The following is a 22,433-nucleotide window of genomic DNA, read 5'->3' on the forward strand; positions in this document are numbered from 1 at the left end:
TCTTAAGGTTACAGCTCTCACCAAGTCACAGCAGAGAGTTATGTCACACATAGACAGACGTGTCTATCTTTATTTTCTCTGCACTTCTGTGCATCAGTACTGCTTCGCCAAAGTCATTTAACCTTGTTCCACATTCAAAAGCTCCTGAAAACAGATGTGGGAAGTGAAGCAAGTTCAGAACATAGAAAGTTAGTGAATTGGGTGGTACATTAGCATGTCGAAGATAGAGAAAAGCCAAGAGGGAACTCAAAACGTTGTGTAATATATTCGTTAGTAATACCATCCTTTGAAGGGTAAGAGAAAAATATAATTTATATAATGGCCCAGTAAAGTGAATAGAGCCCTGAGCATGGATATTCTTAACATGGCTCTGTTCTCTGTGAAGAATTCTCCTTTGAGAGGAAAGGCCTTGGGACTCAAAGCTCTCGAGTGCATTGAGCCTGTCTGTCTGTTGAGGTAATGCGGCAAAGCTTTTCTCTGGTGATAAATAGCAAGCACTTGTTGGAGAGCCAACTCTGTCTGCATTACCTCACAGGAAATTGAAATGGGAAATCCCTGAGTGGGAGGCAGAAGTCAGACGCTTCATCAAACAAATGGGGGTAGAATTAATCATTTCTGTCCTCATGTGACTTAGCACTCAGAGAGACAATACAGTATAGTGCTTCCTCAGTCTTATTTGAAAAGGGGAGTTTCTCCTGGTAAACTTGGGGTTGGCTTGGTTACAGTCTAGTGATGAAGAATTTGCATGGCAAGAACTCATGAAGGATTCAAAGGCAATGTCAAAGTTTCTCAACTAATCTACTGTTTAGTTTATTTCATACCGTAGGCCTACATGATAGAAAAACTGCTCTATATGCCCTTCAATGTCAGAAAAATGCCTGATTCTATGTAATGAATGTAGTGAATATGGATAACACTTTACTTTTACAAATGCAATTAATAAGGACAATGTAAAGTCAAGTGTTAACTGCAATATTTTACTTTCAAGATTAATATCGTCTGGGGAATTAGCTGATTCTATTGGCTGAAAGGCAATAAGGTGGAGCTGGCACGGTCGGTCGAATCCGGAAACTGCGCTTCTTCATTCATTAATGAAACGGGGTAACGGGATAGGACCGCGAGGGCTCTGTTTGGTTGAGGAACGTCGAGCGCCACCGTGGGGATTTGTTTACGAAAGTGCGCGGACACTCTCCAAGTGTCCCTTTTGCGTTATTGGTCTCAGTTCTCAGCCCACTGTCCTGGAACAAGACTGTCATGTTTACTCGCAACTCCAAGAAGAGAGAATCCAGCCGATCGGTGAGTGATACAAGTTGCAGTTTTTCATAGGATCCCACGTTTTTGCAGAAATGTGGTATAGTATGGTTGCATGACGCGCGCGCGCGACCACGGCATGCGGTATAATGCCGGTTTCCAGATACACAGTGCTGTGGTTTAAATGTATATAAATGAAATGTTATTTTTGCAGTCTGTGGACTTTGTTTCTCAATCGGTAAAGCAGTAAATTCCTCTTAGCACGGTTGCTCCGGTCAAGTTACATCTGCTCTGGAAAGATAACGCATCCACCAGTACAATTGAAGGCTCATTAAACCACATTATCCCGCTGATGTAAGAATAGTTGGTTTGTATTCTACGAATCTACCCCAATACGCGTACTTTGTTAAACCTTTCAGTTCACTGCACCAGACATTTATTTCATAAGTGTTTTCCCTCTTTTGTGGTCCACACATGTACCCAGAGGCAATTTACTATGCTGACTTCTGTATTTAGTAGTTTCTCTTTAAAACAATTTGGGCCAAGTCATATATAGGCTTGATGTCATTGCAATGTCTCAATATTTCAATGCTTTTTAGGTTTGATTATATAAAAGTCTGACTCTGAATACCTTTTTTTTCCCGAAATAGTTTGACTTCTGAAGTCTTCTGTAAACCCACTCTGTCCCAATGTGAATTGTTGTAATGTGAGAGACAGCAGATATGTTTGAAGAATCTAGAAGAGATGAGCGATAACAGCAGGTATCATGTGACCATTAACTGTATAGGTTCTTCTCTCCATCACTAGCTGAACACCCTTGATGAGCCAGAGAGGGGACAGCCGTGTAATGTGTGTGGAGACCAGTGTCCCGGCTTCACTCTGCACAAATGGAGGTAGGGTCCCTCTCTCTCCTTCTCTATCTTTGTCCTTACCATTACTTTGGCAAGGCATCCCTCCGCCCCTCCCTGCCAAAAACTTCAGTCCACTTCAGTTCAAAGTTTCAGTGGTGGCAGTTGGTACCGTGGAATGCTGTTTGCTCCCTGCCATAGAAACGTCTTGAGGAAATTGAATACATACTGCTCTTGAGTAGTATGAACCATATCTCTATGCCAGTTTGAGGTAGTGGACACTTCCCCCTCTGCAAGGCACTGGTCTGGAGGACACCTTTGAGGGTTAATGAAGCCATCCTGTTTTTGCTAAATGGACTCAGCCATGCGTATCAGAGTCGGCAAGGCATTGTTCAGAATCTGTGTGCCCTAACACAACAGTTTAGCCATTCATGCAATATGGGAGATTTAAGCAGACATTCTACACACACTCTCCACTGTTGTATTTGCTTTAGAGTGAAAGGAAAGAGCGCTGGGTAGTTTGTCTTTGATATGCCACACATATAAGCTGTGCTGTGTTTGTTTGATTCACTCTTAGAGAGCCTATATATTAAGACAACATGAGTTTTCCAAAACTGTTCACAAGAGTTATTACTAAAACATGTATTGCCCTGAATATGGCAAGCGAAAACTGCAGTGGAGTGGTTCAACCTGGTCTCAGAGCATTTCGTATTATTCTGTACGTAAATCCACAACACTCCATGTAGTATGATTTAGTATAATATGTTATGTTATGTAAATCAGGGCAATCCTCGATTATGAATACAGTTTCTTAATTGAAAGCAATTACTTTACCCCTTCATCATGATTTTGTTTCTTGCAAGAAAAAGTACGAAATCCCTCTGTGCCACGTCCACTTAAAGAGTCGTCTGTAGCAGCAATGTAAGCAGCCCTAACGAAAGCAAAGCCTGGTCTGTCTAAAGGCGTCCGCCGCATGCTTCCCAGCTGAAACAGTTTGCTAGAGTTCGTGCATATACACTGCTCAAAAAAATAAAGGGAACACTTAAACAACACAATGTAACTCCAAGTCAATCACACTTCTGTGAAATCAAACTGTCCACTTAGGAAGCAACACTGATTGACAATACATTTCACATGCTGTTGTGCAAATGGAATAGACAACAGGTGGAAATTATAGGCAATTAGCAAGACACCCCCAATAAAGAAGTGGTTCTGCAGGTGGTGACCACAGACCACTTCTCAGTTCCTATGCTTCCTGGCTGATGTTTTGGTCACTTTTGATTGCTGGCGGTGCTTTCACTCTAGTGGTAGCATGAGACGGAGTCTACAACCCACACAAGTGGCTCACGTAGTGCAGCTCATCCAGGATGGCACATCAATGCGAGCTGTGGCAAGAAGGTTTGCTGTGTCTGTCAGCGTAGTGTCCAGAGCATGGAGGCGCTACCAGGAAACAGGCCAGTACATCAGGAGACGTGGAGGAGGCCGTAGGAGGGCAACAACCCAGCAGCAGGACCGCTACCTCCGCCTTTGTGCAAGGAGGAGCAGGAGGAGCACTGCCAGAGCCCTGCAAAATGATGTCCAGCAGGCCACAAATGTGCATGTGTCTGCTCAAACGGTCAGAAACAGACTCCATGAGGGTGGTATGAGGGCCCGACGTCCACAGGTGGGGGTTGTGCTTACAGCCCAACACCGTGCAGGACGTTTGGCATTTGCCAGAGAACACCAAGATTGGCAAATTCGCCACTGGCGCCCTGTGCTCTTCACAGATGAAAGCAGGTTCACACTGAGCACATGTGACAGACGTGACAGAGTCTGGAGACGCCGTGGAGAACGTTCTGCTGCCTGCAACATCCTCCAGCATGACCGGTTTGGCGGTGGGTCAGTCATGGTGTGGGGTGGCATTTCTTTGGGGGGCCGCACAGCCCTCCATGTGCTCGCCAGAGGTAGCCTGACTGCCATTAGGTACCGAGATGAGATCCTCAGACCCCTTGTGAGACTATATGCTGGTGCGGTTGGCCCTGGGTTCCTCTTAATGCAAGACAATGCTAGACCTCATGTGGCTGGAGTGTGTCAGCAGTTCCTGCAAGAGGAAGGCATTGATGCTATGGACCGCCCGTTCCCCAGACCTGAATCCAATTGAGCACATCTGGGACATCATGTCTCGCTCCATCCACCAACGCCACGTTGCACCACAGACTGTCCAGGAGTTGGCGGATGCTTTAGTCCAGGTCTGGGAGGAGATCCCTCAGGAGACCATCCGCCACCTCATCAGGAGCATGCCCAGGCGTTGTAGGGAGGTCACACAGGCACATGGAGGCCACACACACTACTGAGCCTCATTTTGACTTGTTTTAAGGACATTACACTAAAGTTGGATCAGCCTGTAGTGTGGTTTTCCACTTTAATTTTGAGGGTGACTCCAAATCCAGACCTCCATGGGTTGATACATTTGATTTCCATTGATAATTTTTGTGTGATTTTGTTGTCAGCACATTCAACTATGTAAAGAAAAAAGTATTTAATAAGATTATTTCATTCATTCAGATCTAGGATGTGTTGTTTAAGTGTTCCCTTTATTTTTTTGAGCAGTGTATTATGACGACATTTAGTGACGTTTTTGTTCGTTTTGGACTTTGGTGAGGGTTTTTATGGCTGTTTGGGCACAGACTTTTTTTTCTGGAGGCAAGCCGAAGTTCGGAGCCGAAGTCTATGCCCCTTCGTCGGTGATTGGTCAACAATAGGGATTCTTCAATAAAGTCTTTGTCGTCATTCAACGAGAGACGACTCATTTTCATGCACATTTGTTCATTGAGAAATACTCCACCAAACATCTTAGTTAGATGTCAAATCAACTCTCCCGAGTGGCGCAGTGGTCTAAGGCACTGCATCGCAGTGCTAGCTGTGCCACTAGAGATCCTGGTTCGAGTCCAGGCTCTGTCGCAGCCGGCCGCGACCAGGAGACCCATGGGCGGCGCACAATTGGTCCAAGGTAGGGGAGGGTTTGGCCGGCAGGGATGTGGGATGTTTCCCACGGGGTGCCAGTATGAAAAAAAAAACATGTATGCATTCACTAACTGTATGTCGCTCTGGATAAGAGCGTCTGCTAAATGACTAAAATGTAAAATTGCGCGACTAAGATCTCTTCAATAAAAATTTATGACAGATTTCTTGAGTTAGATTAATTCTGACTATTTTGAGGAAGTGGCTACGGCGTCTCAAAATGGACAAACAGTACGATTTTTCAAGCGAAGGTCTTTTAAGGGAGTGTGCGAGCACACTCGTTCGGATTGACTAGGCGCCAGCCGAACTGAAACATGCTGACGCATTAAGGGTATCTACAATGAGAGGGGGAGGAGGGGAGGGGCTGGCAGGTTAGGCAGAGGATCATCATGATTCAGGCCTCCATTCTGTAAACTATTACGGGGCAACAGCCAACCTCTGGAATGTGCCTTTAATTGCCTTTCTTTGCAGTGCCACAATAAAACCAACCCTACAGCAGACATTTCTTACAGAAGGGTCGTGGAAACCCTGCTTTGTGTGTAGAAGCTAGAACGGTATGGGGGAGCTTTATGGCTACAAACATCACTGAACCCCTTTGTTCCTTGGAAAGAAAATGCTCCAACCAGTCTCTTCCTCTCTTTCTCAGGAAAGCATGTTTTCATGCCGATTGATACAGATATGGGTGTTTTATTTGGAATGTGGACTGACCTCAGTGTTGGAGATTAGGGAATCAGAGAAGGCAGGTGCATACATAGTACCTACTGTACTGTAGGTAGGCTACCATATCAACCCTGCTGTTTATTAACTAAGAGTGACAAAACAACCGTTTCTATGTCAACACAGGGACCTGCCAGACTGCTAAAATTAGACCTTGAAATGACTCCTTGGGGGCATTATTGATGATATTCATGGTGTGTTTGTGTGGGAGGGGATCGTGACCCTTTCTTTTCTAAATCTGGTTCTCTATAACAGGATGAGCTCTTTAAACAGCCACAGTTTTAAAGGTTGCTGATGTCAGACATCTAGTTGCATAGCAGCACACTCTTTGATGACATGCACTGTGTGAGTCTGAAAGAAAGCCAGGGAGGCTGGGAGAGCCAGGCCATTTAAGAACTGGGTTGAAATATCAGGAAAAATAAATAACTGACAGTAAAAGGGACTGGGCTAAGTAAGCGCTGACACCAACATCCCCCTACCATTCTCTGCACTTTAACCTCTGAATTCTCTCAAATATTAATGTTTTTTTCTTCTTTCCTTCTTCCGTGCTATATAAAGAAGCTTCCGCTAAGCTGGTGTCTTGGGGGTTTATGCCTACTCTTCCACAGTGGTTTTACTGCGTTTGCTGGGCCCATTCAGGTCCTACTAAAAACATAGAAAAGTGATCCATTTAAAATCACTCAGGCCTACTACTGACCGTATTCTCCACCAACCACTGTTGAGCTTTCATCCAACCAATCACATTCGTTCCGCCCTCAGAAAAAGATGAACTAAGGAAAACTCCAATGAGAGAATTTGTCACTTTTTTATAACATGATTTGTTCTCAGAAAAACAACATATGTGAACAGTAATATAATATGTTATGAGTTACTGTGAGCTTCACTATTCAAAATAGACTAGTGTATGCCTAGTTTGTAGTATTGATTCAGGAGATTGGTCTGATTGCCTCTGGCTTCAGACCAATTCAATCTACCTATCTTTTCAAGACTGGCAACATTCTGCTGAAAGTAGCAGCATGTTACTAACCCTACTGCCAGTGAGTCAGAGAGCAAATAGTGCTGTGTAAACAGAGTTGTCAGCTCTAGGCAGGGTAGGCTAGGATAGGGGGAGACAGGAGTGGATTTAACTTGTGTAACGCGCTCCTTTGAATTATTAATGCTAGCCGATGGCTTGATTGATTTTCTTTGTGCTAATGAGACTCATTACAGAGCTTATTAACATGAACGGTGTGTGTGAGCAAGATATCTGATCAGCCTAATCGTGTGACCCACTTAACTCTGCACCTGTATGTTTTAAACTTGCCGAACGCTCCACCAAGACATGTTAGCGCACCGCTGTCAATGATAATGGTGCTTGAATGTTAACAGTTGACCTGTAGTTAATACTGCGGCAGGTTTTAGATAACATTTCCTGTTAGTTGATTTCTGGAAAATCTTCCCATTTGCAGTCATTTCTTGTTGCCAGCACCTTAATTTGCGTGGTACAGTATGCTAGTGATGGTATTTGCAGTACTGTTTGGACAAAGCCTGCTCTTGTATGCACCAGGGCCTAAATTGAAATCCAAGCTGGACTAAAAGCAGAGGGGAGATGGAGAGGTTGGGGGTGGGTTGGGGTTGAGTTTTAGCCTGACCTCAGTGTGCGCGCTGAAAGCCCACTGACGTCTGTCCTCACAGTAACCTGACCTGATCTGCATAACACAGGCCCACCGTGCTATTCAGCATGTTAACAAGCAGCCCAGTCAAATAAAACTGTCAGCCTGGTTTGGCATATGAATGGCCCTTTAAAAAGCAGTCTATCGTGTTTAGTGCTGAAGAGGCCACAGCCTATGAGGGTGAGGTGGGGGGAGAGAGACCCTGGTGGCCACCACCACACAATAGGCCTGGTCGATTTACCGCTGTTCTTCTCTTCTCTGTATTCTCTGTACTAGCATGGAGATAGAGGCCAACCTCCAGTGAAAGCAGTGGAGAGGTTTACTGGTAATAGGCCCAAATCATTATCTCCTCCACTCCACTCCCCATGGCCTTTGAAGTGGAAAGCAGCAACATCTGTGCCGCATGGTAACACTCATTTAGGTCAGGAGGCAAATTAGATGTTGGGGGGCTTTTTATCGTGTAAACGGAATGTTTTGTCTTTGTCGTTTAAGAGGGTCCATTTTGAAAGGGTCTGTGTTTTGATAGCCCCAGAGGGTTTTTTGATAGATGACTGATGCTAAGCAATAACACAAACCCAGAGAACTCTCTAATCCTGATATAAATCATAGTTTGACATTTACAGATCCTCTGACAGGTTTTGGGAGCATATCCTCCCTTTTTTCCCTCCTCCCTTCCTCTCTATCTCTCTCTTACTCTCTATTTTTCTGCATCAAAGGATGGTCCAAGATCAGTTGCTTTTCTGGCCTCTCTATGAGCTCAAGAGGCAGAGGCTGTCTTTGATTAGCTGTAATTAGTTTTTTTCTTTCAATTATGGATGGTGGTCACAGAAACGGGGAAGCGGGGCACATGCATGTGGTAGCCTGCTGAGACACAGAGGGCCAATCGGACGACTCATGAATTCAAATGGAGTGGCGTGTCAAAAGTCAAGATTAGCCAGGGTTAACTGCCTCTCAGACAGAGGTCATTGTGGAAGGATCCCTACACAGATAACAGAGCCTGTTGTTTTAGTTTATCCAGTGTCTCTCCCATCCAGCGCTCTCCTTTGATCCCAAGTGATATTGACATATTGTGTCTGTCAGAGCAGCTCTTTATGGTCTTTCTGTGTTTGTCTACCTTGAGAGTGGAAATTATATCTGAGTCTGGATGAGAGGATGCTGCTATGACACCCCTGTAACAGATGCTGAACGCAGCTCAGGGAGATGAAACGGGTGTATGTGTGCCATGCGTTACAAGGGTGCCATATCAGGCTAATGATTAAATGACGGATGTGTTTTGTATTCTTATATGCACCATGGTTATCTGATGACTGTGTTGTGTCTTTGTCATATTAGGGAGAGGGTTTTCCTATTCACCAGGTGTATGGGGCATGTAAGAGGAGAAGCGGTCACAGGTGTTGGGTTGCTCTGGTCCAGTGTGGCTATCATCTCTTTTCTCTAACATAAACTAAATATCTTATGTCATTAGTATCATGTTTTTCACATTCCTACAACCCATCTACTTGCATCTTGTTCTTTAATCCTTAAGAGTCTATTGACGCACATGTGCGTCAATCTAAGTAACATAGTAAAAAAAATCCCCATCAAAACCCAGCTGTTTAAGCTAGAGATATCATTTTGCATGGGCTGCGTCTCAATCCACCGCATCCGTCTATGTCGTCCTTCCGCATCTGCGGTGGGAGGTGGCTGAGCTACAGCGGTGTTTGTCAGACCATGAGACATCCCGAAGATTGGTATTCTAACGAAAACATCTGTAGCGTCCGAACGATTTGGCCTACAAGGTAGTGTTCTCCATTTTTGCTCTACGACCCCCACAAGTGTCACGGGACTCGTCTGAAGGTAACCCATACAAATGAATGGAAGTATGGAGGTAGTTTTGTGCCAACAAAAATAAAAATATTTTCTGACACTCCAAAACCTTATTCCTTATGATGTATATTTTGACTGTCTTTTTTGCTATTTATGTGTTATTCAATGTGTTTATATGGGCTACAGTAGTAAATGCCAAATTCAATATTTTATCCTTTTTTTTCTTTACATATTTTGTTTATACCTAAAGGGGTCCTAAAATTCCAAATCAAATAGCGAAATGATCCAACGGCTTAGACTTTTAGAGGTTAAACAGCCTAATAGCTCAATTGAAGTGCTGTTGATTCATGTCTTGGCCTGGGCAGACAACAGAAGTGCTCTTTCTACCCTGACTTTGACGCTGTGAAGTAGAGGCAACCTCCAGTGTGCCAGTGCCAGAAAACCCACACAATCAGAGAGCTGTCACCTGCCAAATGGGCTCTCTCTTTCTCATCACGCTAAAGTGACTGCACATTCAGCATTGTGATGACTTGCATTTTAAAGTTTATACATTCCATGTTCATGTGTAACTTTTCTTGTCATCTAATTTTATTACACCAAGCTCAGACAAGCCTTGTTCAGTTGTTTGTGTTTACTGTCCCAGCGGTGAAGCGCTTCTGTTTGTCCACAGGGAGGCGAACATACTTCATACATTAGATTAGAATAGAGTAGAAATCCCAAAGGGCAATTCGTTTTTTGCAAGTAGACATCAGGTATGGATGTCCAAAATGGAACAGTCACCCAGCTTTTATCACTTGTGTGATTGTGTTATTATTTGTTGGTACTGGTAGTGAGCTGCAATTACTATTTTTGCAACAATCAGTAGACTCCTTATGGCACTGTGTGTGTTAGACAGCTGACTCCTGAACAAAAGCATAGTCATCTTGTGCCAGACTAGAGGTATCTCTGTGAGGCTCGTGTGATAGTTTAAGTCTACAGCTAAGTCTGATCCCCATCTATTTTCCCAGACTGTGTTATCAGAGGTCATCCTGAACAGGTGCCAAAGCACTCTGAGTAATGGACAGAGACAGATAGGCATCAGAAAAGCCCTCTTTGTCCCTGAGATAGACTGGGGAAGTGGAAGAAGTCATACTCACCAGATGGTGATGTAGTAGACCAGCTTATCTACATTATGTAGGGAGACTGAATCCAGTTGTACAGTTAAGACTGTCTGTTGTATCTATAGTCACATAATCTCCACTATGATGATTGCATTTGTATCCACAAACACGCACATCACTTTGTAATTTCTGTCTCTCACAGACTTGAGACATATTTTTGATCAGAGAGAGGTTCAAGCTGATGAATATACAGTGCTTTCTGAAAGTATCCAGACCCCTTGACTTGTTCCACATTTTGTTACTTAAAAAATAAAATAATCCTCAGCAATCTACACACAATACCCCATAATGACAAAGCGAAAACAGGTTTTTAGAAATTTTGCAAATGTATTAAAAATTAAAAACAGAAATCCCTTATTTACATAAGTATTCAGACCCTTTGCTATGACACTCGAAATTGAGCTCAGGTGCATCCTGTTTCCATTGATCATCCTTGAGATATTTCTACAACTTGATTGGAGTCCACCTTTGGTAAATTCAATTGATTGGACATGATTTGGTCCCACAGTTGACAGTGCATGTCAGAGCAAAAACCAAGCCATTAGGTAGAAGGAATTGTCCGTAGAGCTCCGAAACAGGATTGTGTCGGGGCACAGATCTGGGGAAGGGTATCAAAACATTTCTGCAGCATTGAAGGTCCCCAAGAACACAGTGGCCTCCATCATTCTTAAATGGAAGAAGTTTGGAACCACCAAGACTCTTCCTAGAGCTGGCCGCCCGGCCAAATTGAGCAATCAGGGGAGAAGGGCCTTGATCATGGAGGTGACCAAGAAGCCGATGGTCACTCTTACAGAGCTCTAGAGTTCCTCTGTGGAGATGGGAGAACCTTCCAGAAAGACAACGATCTCTGCAGCACTCCAGCAATCAGGCCTTTATGGTAGAGTGGCCAGACAGAAGCCACTCCTCAGTAAAAGGCACATGACAGCCCGCTTGGAGTTTGCCAAAAGGCACCTAAAGGACTGTCAGACCATGAGAAACCAGATTCTCTGGTCTGATGAAACCAAGATTTAACTCTTTGGCCTGAATGCCAAGCGTCACATCTGGAGGAAACCTGGCACCATCCCTACAGTGAAGCATGGTGGTGGCAAAATCATGCTGTGGGGATGTTTTTCAGCGGCAGGGACTGGGAGACTAGTCAGGATTGAGGCAAAGATTAACAGAGCAAAGTACAGAGAGATCCTTGATGAAACCTGCTCCAGAGCTCTCAGGACTTCAGACTGGGGCGAAGGTTTACTTTCCAACAGGACAACGACCCTAAGCACACAGCCAAGACAACGCAGGAGTGGCTTCGGGACAAGTCTCTGAATATCCTTGAGTGGCCCATCCAGAGCCCGGACTTAAACCTGATCGAACATCTCTGGAAAGACCTGAAAATAGCTGTGCAGCAACGCTCCCCATCAAACCTGACAGAGCTTGAGAGGATCTGCAGAGAAGAATGGGAGAAACACCCCAAATACAGGTGTGCCAAGCATCGTACCCAAGAAGACTCAAGGCTGTAATTGCTGTCAAAGGTGCTTCAACAAATTACTGAGTAAAGGGTCTGAATACTTATGTAAATGTAATATTTCAGATTTCTCTTTTATAAATTAGCTAAAAGTTCTAAAAACCTGTTTTTGCTTTGTCATTATGGGGTATTGTTTGTAGGTTGATGAGAAAAAACAAACAATTTAATCAATTTTAGAACCTAACAAAATGTGGAAAAAGTCAAGGGCTCTGAATACTTTCCAAAGGCACTGTAATTGTCTGTATGTCTGTCACTCAACTCTTTCATGGGTGGGTGCTTACCGTGGTCAAACTAGCATTTGGTTCTGGTGGAGGCAGCTTTTACCTAGGGGACAGAGTTCAGCTAGAGTTTAAGGCAGGGAGTGAGAGACAGTGGGAAAGACATGGAAATAGAAAGGGAGAGGGAGAGTGAATCCCAATGGCTGGAGAAGAGCATTTGGTATTCCAAACATCGATTTGTAACATCCAATGTCCTTGGACAGTTTAACTTTACATTCCTGTAGAAAAACTTTCTTCCTCATGATTTTGTAAAAATAATGCTTTGCATATAAACCTTGCTGTTGCTGTTTACATGTTTGTTCCACTCTGAAATTAGGAAAAGGTTATGTTGAGCAATGCACTCTTCCCCTTGATGTGAATAAACCATGGCTTTGCCTGAGTTCCATCCCCAGTAGTTTCCAGCCATGCAGGCAGCGCTCTGCCCTGGTGCTGATCCTGCCTTAATGAAGGCTTAGCAGCCAGAGCTGCCTTTGAACTGTCACCTGGAATAAAGGGGGGAGTCTCACAGCCGTCAGACCCACACTGACTTAACATTCACTACGTACTACAGCCTAAATTCCCACCTGCCCACAGGGTTTGCGTTGTTCATTCACGTCACTTTACATGTTCTCCTGTTAATATTCCTCTATGCAATTAGACTGTGGATATTCTATTATTTCTACTCTTTAATTAGAATTCTGTGGAACTGCAGGTGATTGCTTTTTCGTCTGTTAAAACTTCAGGAAGATTACTGAAGTCACCATTACATCAACAAATACTGACCAAAAATATAAGCGCAACATGTAAAGTGTTGGTCCCATGAAATAAAAGATCCCAGAATTGTTTTATACACACAAAAAGCGTATTTCTCTTAAATGTTGTGCACAAATTTGTTTACATCCCTGTTAGTGAACATTTCTCCGTTGCCAAGATAATCCATCCACCTGACAGGTGTGGCATATCAAGAAGCTGATTAAACAGCATTATCATTACACAGGTGCACCTTGTGCTGGGGACAATAAAAGGGAGCATGCAATTGGCATGCTGACTGCAGGAATGTCCACCAGAGCTGTTGCCAGAGAATTTAATGTTCATTTCTCTACCATAAGCCGCCTCCAACGTTGTTTTAGAGAATTTGGCAGTACGTCCAACCGGCCTAACAACCGCAGACCACGTGGGTTACACGCAAGCCCAGGGCCTCCACATCCGGCTTCTTCACCTGTGGGATCGTCTGAGACCAGCCACCCAGACAGCTGATGAAACTGTCTGTAATAAATCCATTTTGTGGGGAAAAACTCATTTTGATTGGCTGGGCCTGGCTCCCCATTGGATGGGCCTGGCTCCCAAGTGGGTGGGCTTATGCCCTCCCAGGCCCACCCATGGCTGCGCCCCTGCCAAGTCACATTAAATACATAGACTAGGGTCTAATTTATTTATTTCAACTGACTGATTTCCTTATGTGAACTGTATCTCAGTAAAATTGTTGAAATTGTTGCATGTTGCGTTTATATTTTTGTTCAGTATATATCAGGTTCATTGCTGGACAGTTGGAGTTAGTTAGACTATATGGATACAGACAATTTCATATCCCACACAGTACCTTCTAGTAAGAGCTCACTTTAATAGAGCTATGGTTTCAGTCAACAGACGTCTGGCCCTCAGGTTCAGCCTAGCACAGTGGGATGGCAGATAGTCAGTCCCAGATTAGCAGCAGGAGACACAGTCATGATCTGTGTGTCCCTTAGGCCAGGGTCAGACGTTAACACTGACACACACTGGATCAGATACACCAAACACACACCACACAGCTGTGGAGGTCTCTTACTCCATCTCCATACCCTCACCCAATTACCAGCCCCTCTCCTCTCTCATGTCTAACTTTTATGTTAACTTCCCATGACTATACGGTATGAAAGTGACACTTCCTGGATCCTCGTTTTGTAGGCTAAGAATTAACCTCAAATTTGCATCCTCAGAGTCATGAAAATGCGGTCATTTAAGATGTATAATAAATGTATGCGTGTTTACGAGTGAATGTACTTACCACATGCCAGTTTTCAACTTATTTGATGGTCAAGAAGAAGCACAAAGCTGAAAAGATACAACCGTTTCAATTGGAACTACACACATGAACTACAACTCCCACCAGCTGTATATGTCTCACTTTCAACAGCTTGCCAGTCTACAAAGAAAATAGAATATAAAACACATCAAACGGCCTGTAACTAATGGGTTCTTACCGTCCTATGAGTCCTCAACTCGAGCAGGCACACTCCAGCATGCTAACAAGGCTGCAGGAGTTCAAATGAGGCATAGGGTATGAGATTATGGGACATGACCCAGAAGTATGACGTAGTAACGTGTCACTTTCATATCGAATTGGTCATCCCCAAAGCCAACACCTCCTTTGGCCGCCATTCCTTCCAGTTCTCTGCTGCCAATGACTGGAACGAACTGCAAAAATCTCTGAAGCTGGAGACTCTTATCTCCCTCACTAACTTTAAGCATCAGTTGTCAGAGCACCTTACCGATCACTGCACCTGTACACAGCCCATCTGAAATTAGCCCACCCAACTACCTCATCCCCATATTGTTATTTATTTTGCTCATTTGCGCCCCAGTATCTCTATTTGCACATCATCTCTTGCACATCTATCATTCCAGTGTTAATACTAATTGTAATTATTTTGCACTATGGCCTATTTATTGCCTTACCTCCATAACTTGCTACATTTGCACACACTGTATATATATTTTCTGTTGTATTTTTGACTTTATGTTTTGTTTTACCCCATATGTAACTCTGTGTTGTTGTTTTTATCGCACTGCTTTGCTTTATCTTGGCCAGGTCGCAGTTGTAAATGAGAACTTGTTCTCAACTGGCTTACCTGGTTAAATAAAGGTGAAATATATATATATATATATATTTTATCAGCAGTATAACTTGTACCTTCTCAATCCCTTTCATTCATCCATACATCTCCCTTTCCCTCCATCCCTTCTCTCTCCATTACTCCATCCCTTTCTCCCTCCATTCCTCCATCTCCCTTCTCGCAATCCCTCCATTCATCCATCTCCCTTCTCTCAATCCCTCCCTCCCTCTATCCCCCTGTCCCACCCTCTCTCTATGCACCAAGGTGCGCTGTTCAGGTAGCCAGCAGACTGCAGATTGCAGTGGGACCTGCAGTTGAAGCAGTGCACCGCTTCAAAGACACCTTTGATCTCGCACATGTTCCTGTATGGGGAGAGAACCCTACACCACCACCATAACAGAGCATGTTACAGATTAGAATGTTGTATGCCATCCCAGATGAGTTGTGTGTGCTTTTAGGAATTTTTGGGGAGGTTTAGATGATTCTGTGTTTCTGCTCTGGTTAACTCAGATAAGTCCTTTAACGTATGATGATGAGTTTGCTGTTACATCACCCCAAGATTTCTATTCAGATTTTTCGGAGACGTTTCAGCTCCAGAGTCACCAGCAGAGGTCAGTGTTGTATCTGACGTTATCGCCTGACATTTTCAGCATCAATATGGCTAGAATTGTTTTTCTCAAAGTCGTTTCATACGTATAATGTGTATAAAATCTACTTTACAGACACCAAACATTCTACATTATTCTACATCTCACATCAGAAGAGTGGCCCACCTGTGGTGGCTAAAAGACAAAACAATAGACATTTTCACACTTAGATTTTTTCATTTCTGGGCAGAACAGTTATGGCATTTCCTATTTTCATTATGTTACTGAATCCCATTGGAGCAGTATTCATTTGTTTAGCCACTAAAAAGTGGCCTGATGACACAGCAGGCAGTGTTGAGGTATTTGATTGGTTTATTGATTTAGCCAACTGCCTTTAGCAGCATATTGAGCTGTGAGCTGTTGTCCAACTTAGCATTCATCATTGCATGACCAGGGTTAGAATTCAACCTAACCTGCACTGTGGAAAAATCAGATTGTTCCTTCTATTTTAAAGTTTGAATCACATTTGAGTGATGCAGTTAATTCAATGTTTATTAGCTAAAACTCAAATGTTCTGGTGTGTGGGTTTGATTTTATCTGACCCAAGATGTCTTGCAAGCTGTGTTGTATCTATTCCCTCATACTGAGGCTCTGTGTGTTCTACATCATCAGAGGAGTGGGTGAAGTGTTATTTTTATCCCAATCACATCACATCCACAGCTCACAATGACTCAAAGCACACAGCAGAATCCATTAATGACGCAGAAGCTCAACAACAAAACAGACAAAACTTTATTATACATTTTAGTCATTTAGCAGACTTACAGTTAATGCGTTCATTTTAAGATAGCTAGGTGGGACAACCACATATCATAGTCATAGTAAGTACATTTTTCCTGTATAAAGTAGCTATCTGCAAAGTCAGAGCTAGTAAGGAGGATTAAAAGCCAAGTGCGAGTGTTAGTTCATGAAAGGCATTTTTATCTTATTGTGTGGGGGGGGTCTGTGGGATTATTTAAGACCTACTCTTTGAAGAGGTAGGGTTTTAGATGTTTTTGGAGATGGGCAGGGACTATGTTGTTCTAGCGTCAGGGGGAAGCTGGTTCCACTATTAGGCTGCCAGGACAGAGAAGAGCTTGAACTGGGCTGAGCAGCAGCCAAGAGACCAGAGGTGGCAGAACGGAATGCTCGGGTTGGGGTGTAGGGTTTGAGCCTGAAGGTAGGGAGGGACAGTTCCTCTTGCTGCTCCGTAGGCATGTACCATGGTCTTGTAGTGGATGCGAGCTTTGACTGGAAGCCAGTGGAGTGTGCGAAGGAGCGGGATGACATGGGAGAACTTGGGAAGGTTGAACACCAGTCGGGCTGCAGCACTCTGGATAAGTTGCAGGGGTTTGATGTCACAAGCGGGGAGCCCAGCCAACAGCGAGTTGCAGTAGTCCAGATGACAAGTGCCTGGATTAGGGCCTGCGCCACTTCCTGTGTGAGGTAGGGTTGTACTCTACGGATATTGTAGAGCATGAACCTGCAGTAGGGGACAACAGTAGTGAGAGTACGTGGTGCAGACACAGATCCTCTCCACGTCACCTGGTAGGAGTGGCCTGCAAGGTAGGATGTAATCCAAGAGTGTGCAGAGCCTGAGAAGCCCAGCCCTGAGAGGGTGGAGAGGAGGATCTGATGGTTCACGGTGTCAAAGGCAGTGGGTAGATCTAAGAGGAAGAGAATGGAGGAGAGAGAGAGTCAGCTTTGGCAATGCAGAGAGCCTCCGTGACACAGAGAATAGAAGTCTCGTTGAGTGACCCGTCTTGAAGCCTGACTCGTTAGGGTCAAGAAGATAGTTCTGAGAGAGATAGCGAGAGAGTTGGTCAGAGACAGCACGCTCAAGTGTTTTGGAAAGAAAAGAAAGAAGAGATACCAGTCTGTAATTTATGACATCAGATGAGTCAAGTGTTGGTTTCTTGAGGAGGGAAGCGCCTTGGGCCATATTGAAGTCAGAGGGGACACAGCCAGTATGTCAGGGATGAGTTGCTGAGCGAAGTGAGGAATGGGAGAGGGTCTCCAGAGATGTTCTGGAGAAGGGAGGAAGGAAAGGAGTCGAGAGGACAGGTTGTGGGGCGGCCGGACCTCACTAGTCACAGGATTTCATCTGGAGAGAGAGGGGAGAAAGAGGTCAAGGCATAGGGTAGTTACGTGTGAGTGGGACTAGTGGACTCAATAGGCTGAGTGAATGAGGAGCGGATGTCGTCAACCTTCAAAGTGGTTGACAAAGTCGTCCGCAGAGAGGGAGGGGGAGGGGGAGGGGGTGGAGGATTAAGGAGGGAGGTAGAAGCTTGAAGTTTAGAGTGATAGAAAGTGGCTTTAGCTGCGGATACAGTGGAAGAGAAGGTAGAGATGAGGGAGTGAAAGGATGATAGGTCCTCCGGAAGTTTAGTTTTCCTCCATTTTCACTCAGCTGTCCTCAGCCCTGTTCTCTAAGCTTGCAATGAGTCACTGAGCAGGAGGGGAGTGCCGAGCCGGCCGAGAGGAAAGGGGACAGTGCGTCATAGGATGCAGAAAGGGAGGAGAGTAGGGACAAGGAGGCAGATTCAGGAGACCAGAGGGAGAAAGATTTAGCTGAAGGCAGAGATGATAGGATAGAAGAGGAGAGAGTGGTGGGAGAGAGAGAAAAGATTGCGACGGCGCATTACCATCTGGGTAGGTGCTGAGTAGCTAGGGTTGGAGGAGAGGGAGACAGAAAAGGAAACAAAGTAGTGATCAGAGACCTGGAGGGTGGTTGCAGCGAGATTCATATGGCGAACAGCCTCTAGTAGAGACAAGGTCAAGCGTATTGCCTGCCTTGTGAGTGGGATGAGACTGGGAAAGGGTGAGATCAAAAGAGGCAAGGAGGGGAAAGAGAGAGTTGGAAATAAATTAACCAAAGGCAGATGTCGGGAGGTTGAAGTCACCAAGTACAAAGAGCGGTGAGCCATCATCAGGAAATGAGCTTATCAAGGTGTCAAGCTCATTGAGGAACTCTCTAAGAGCACCTGGTGGGCGATAGATGACAATGTTAAGCTTGAGTGGACAAGTGACAGCATGGAATTCAATTGAGGAGATGGACAGGTGAGTGAGGGAGAAAGGGAAAATCTCCACTTAGGATAAAGTAGTAGCCCTGTGCCACCACCACGACGACCAGATGCTCTCGGACTATGAGAGAAAATGTAGTCAGATGAAGAGAGAGCAGCTGGAGTAGCAGTGTTCTCTGGGGTGATCCATGTCTCCATCAGGGCGAAAAAGTCAAGGGACTGAAGAGCAGCATAGGCTGAGATGAACTCAGCGTTCTTGACCACAGATCGGCAGTTCCAAATGCTGCCAGAGACCAGGAATTCCACATGGCTTGTGCGTGCAGGATACACTAAATTAGAAAGGTTGCAGCCAAAGGGTAACGGAGCATCTGTAAAGCCTACAGGGAGAGGAGCGAACACATATAGAACACACACACATACAGTCGTGGTCAAAAGTTTAGAGAATGACACAAATACTAATTTTCACAAAGTCTGCTGCCTCAGTTTTTATGATGGCAATTTCCATATACTCCAGAATGTCATGAAGAGTGATCAGATGAATTGTAATTAATTGCAAAGTCCCTCTTTGCCATGAAAATGAACTTAATCCCCAAAAACATTTCCACTGCATTTCAGCCCTGCCACAAAAGGACCAGCTGCCATCTTGTCAGTGATTCTCTCGTTAACACAGGTGAGAGTGTTGATGAGGACAAGGCTGGAGATCACTCTGTCATGCTGATTGAGTTAGAATAACAGACTGGAAGCTTTAAAAGGAGGGTGGTGCTTGAAATCATTGTTCTTCCTCTGTTAACAATGGTTACCTGCAAGGAAACACGTGCCGTCATCATTGCTTTGCACAAAAAGGGCTTCACAGGCAAGGATATTGCTGCTAGTAAGATTGCACCTAAAAAAACAACTCGGCAGGACCATCTTTGTTTCGGCGACGGTTTTAGTTTTGCGACGAGACTGCCGCTGACATGGCTGCCGCTGAGATAACAGGGGAGACTCAAGTACTAATACTAATTGCTAACTGCCTTGTAAAAGTGAAGAGCACACCTCCTGGTACTAATTGCTGATTGCCTAGGAAAGGAGAAACAATTCCTCCTCCAATACAGCCACTGATTACGAAAACAACAAGAGTCACAAATTGCCCTTCCCCTTAGTCCTGGTTCATGTGTCAACAATCATCTGCAAGTTATGAGGAGTCGGCAGCTCATACACCAAGTAGGCTACTGGGAGAACAGGCAGCTCTTAAAGTAGATGACCCTAGCTAGCAAAAAGACAGTACTAGACAACAACAGATTGAGTCAAAAATACTGGAGATATCAGGAGTCCTCTAGCTATAGAATGAAGCATAGAGACTAAAGAGCGCACAATGGCTCCTTTATTGGTCAACATTTTATGACGTCCCAAAGGTTTTATTTTGTGCATAAACAGTGCATTCGGAAAGTATTCAGACCCCTTGACTTTGCCCACATATTTGGCCCTCTGCCCTCCCTAAATCGTGTCATTGAACGGTTCAACAGACTTTTAGCACTCCATAACAGCCTACGAGACTATTGCAGCTCTGTGGGTGTAACATTTATTGACAATTTTGATACCTTCTGGATTGTCCCCCATCTATCCTCAGAGTTCGTACTGCTTGGTGACCTAAACTGGGATATGCTTGACACCCCGGCCAACCTACAATGTAAACTAGATGCCCTCAATCTCACACAAATTATCAACGAACCTACCAGGTACAACCCTACATCTGTAAACATGGGCACCCTCATAGATATCATCCTGACAAATGTACCCTCTAAATACACCTCAGCTGTCTTCAACCAGGATCTCAGTGATCACTGCCTTATTGCCTGCGTCTGTAATGGGTCCGCGGTCAAACGACCACCCCTCATCACTGTCAAACGCTCCCTATTTAGCGAGCAGGCCTTTCTAATTGACCTGGTCCGGGTATCCTGGATGGATATTGACCTCATTCCGTCAATAGAGGATGCCTGGTTGTTCTTTAAAAGTGCTTTCCTCTCAATCTTAAATAAGCATGACCCATTCAAAAAATTCAGAACTAAGAACAGATATAGCCCCTGGTTCTCCTCAGACTTGACTGCCCTTGACCAGCACAAAAACATCCTGTGGCGTACTGCATTAGCATCGAACAGCCCCCGCGATATGCAACTTTTCAGGGAAGTCAGGAACCAATATACACAATCAGTTAGGAAAGCAAAGGCTAGCTTTTTCAAACAGAAATTTGCATCCTGTAGCACTAACTCCAAAAGGTTTGGGACACTGTAAAGTCCATGGAGAATAAGAGCACCTCCTCCCAACTGCCCACTGCACTGAGGCTAGGAAATACTGTCACCACCGATAAATCGTTGCTCCTGGTTAAATAAAGGTGAAATAAATAAAATAACATAAAAATAAAATAAAAAGCTCGTATTATAAGGAGGATTTGATCCACCCAAATCATTTGGGTTCCTGGATCCTTTCACAGCATTATAAGTTTGCGTTTAGACAATGACTTATCAAAGACCAAGTCCAGCTAATTTGATCCCTACCATTGTGTCGCTGAGTTGTCATAATGATTCAGCAAATGTACATTATCCTAGGGGAATTGGAAGACACAATGTAAATAACCTAATTTATGTCCCTCTTACTGCCCGGAATGCCTCTGCTGATCCTATAGCTATTGTATGCAGTAATCATAAGCTTATGAACCAGAGTAATACTGTTAGCACTGTGGTGGTGTGCCCTAGTAGGAAGTCCACTGTGTGCAGCTCACCCTGCACTAATAAAAATAACCTGAGTATGTCTACCTCTGCTAAGCTTCCCAGTAAAGCAAGAAAAATTATGAAGCATCCCAGAAAAGTGTTAAATATAGCCCACGTTAACATATGTAGCTTAAGAAACAAGGTTCGTGAAATCAATAATTTGTTAGTAACAGATGACATTCATATTCTGACAATCTCTGAAACTCACTTAGATAATACCTTTGATGATACAGTGGTAGCAATACAAGTTTATAACATTTACAGAAAATACAGAAATACCAATGGGGGCAGTGTTGCGGTCTATATTCAGAACCACATTCCTGTAAAGCGTAGAGAGGATCTCATATTAAATACTGTTGAAGTAATATGGCTACAGGTTCACCTACCTCACCTAAAGCCCATTCTGGTGGGAAGCTGCTATAGACCACCAAGTGCTAACAGTCAGTATCTGGATAACATGTGTGAAATGCTTGATAATATATGTGATATCAATAGAGAGGTATACTTTCTGGGTGATTTAAATATTGCCTGGCTTTCATCAGGCTGCCCACTCAAGAGAAAGCTTCAAGTTGTAACTAGTGCCTGCAACTTGGTTCAGGTTATCAATCAACCTACCAGGGTAGTAACAAACAGTACAGGAAAGAAATCATCAACATGTATTGATCATTGGGCGGCAGGTAGCTTAGTGGGTAAGAGCGTTGTGCCAGTAACCGAAAGGTCGCTGGTTCTAATCCCCGAGCCGACTAGGTGAAAAATCTGTCGATGTGCCCTTGAGCAAGGCACTTAACCCTAATTGCTCCTGTAAGTCGCTCTGGATAAGAGCGTCTGCTAAATGACTACAAAAAATAAATAAAAAATCATTGATTACTAATGCTGCAGAAAATTGTTTGAAAGCAGTATCCAAATCCATCGGATTTAGTGATCACAATATAGTATCCATATCTAGGAAAACCAAAGGCTGGGCCTAAT

At 44.1% G+C, this 22,433-nt stretch overlaps 1 protein-coding gene across 1 annotated transcript in view; it reads left to right on the forward strand.

Annotated features, from left to right (window-relative positions):
• Positions 1-1,114: 1,114 nt before the first annotated feature.
• Positions 1,115-22,433, forward strand: part of LOC123492031 (prickle-like protein 2) — a 105,220-nt gene continuing 83,901 nt past the window's right edge. Inside the window, exons 1-2 of the mRNA XM_045223682.1 lie at positions 1,115-1,296; positions 2,059-2,144. Coding sequence (XP_045079617.1) covers positions 1,255-1,296; positions 2,059-2,144 — 128 coding nt within the window. The 5' untranslated portion in view covers positions 1,115-1,254. The remainder of the gene's footprint in view (positions 1,297-2,058; positions 2,145-22,433) is intronic.

The sequence above is a fragment of the Coregonus clupeaformis genome, chromosome 12 (genome assembly GCF_020615455.1).
Source record: "Coregonus clupeaformis isolate EN_2021a chromosome 12, ASM2061545v1, whole genome shotgun sequence".
In the NCBI taxonomy this organism is placed as follows: Eukaryota; Metazoa; Chordata; class Actinopteri; order Salmoniformes; family Salmonidae; genus Coregonus; species Coregonus clupeaformis.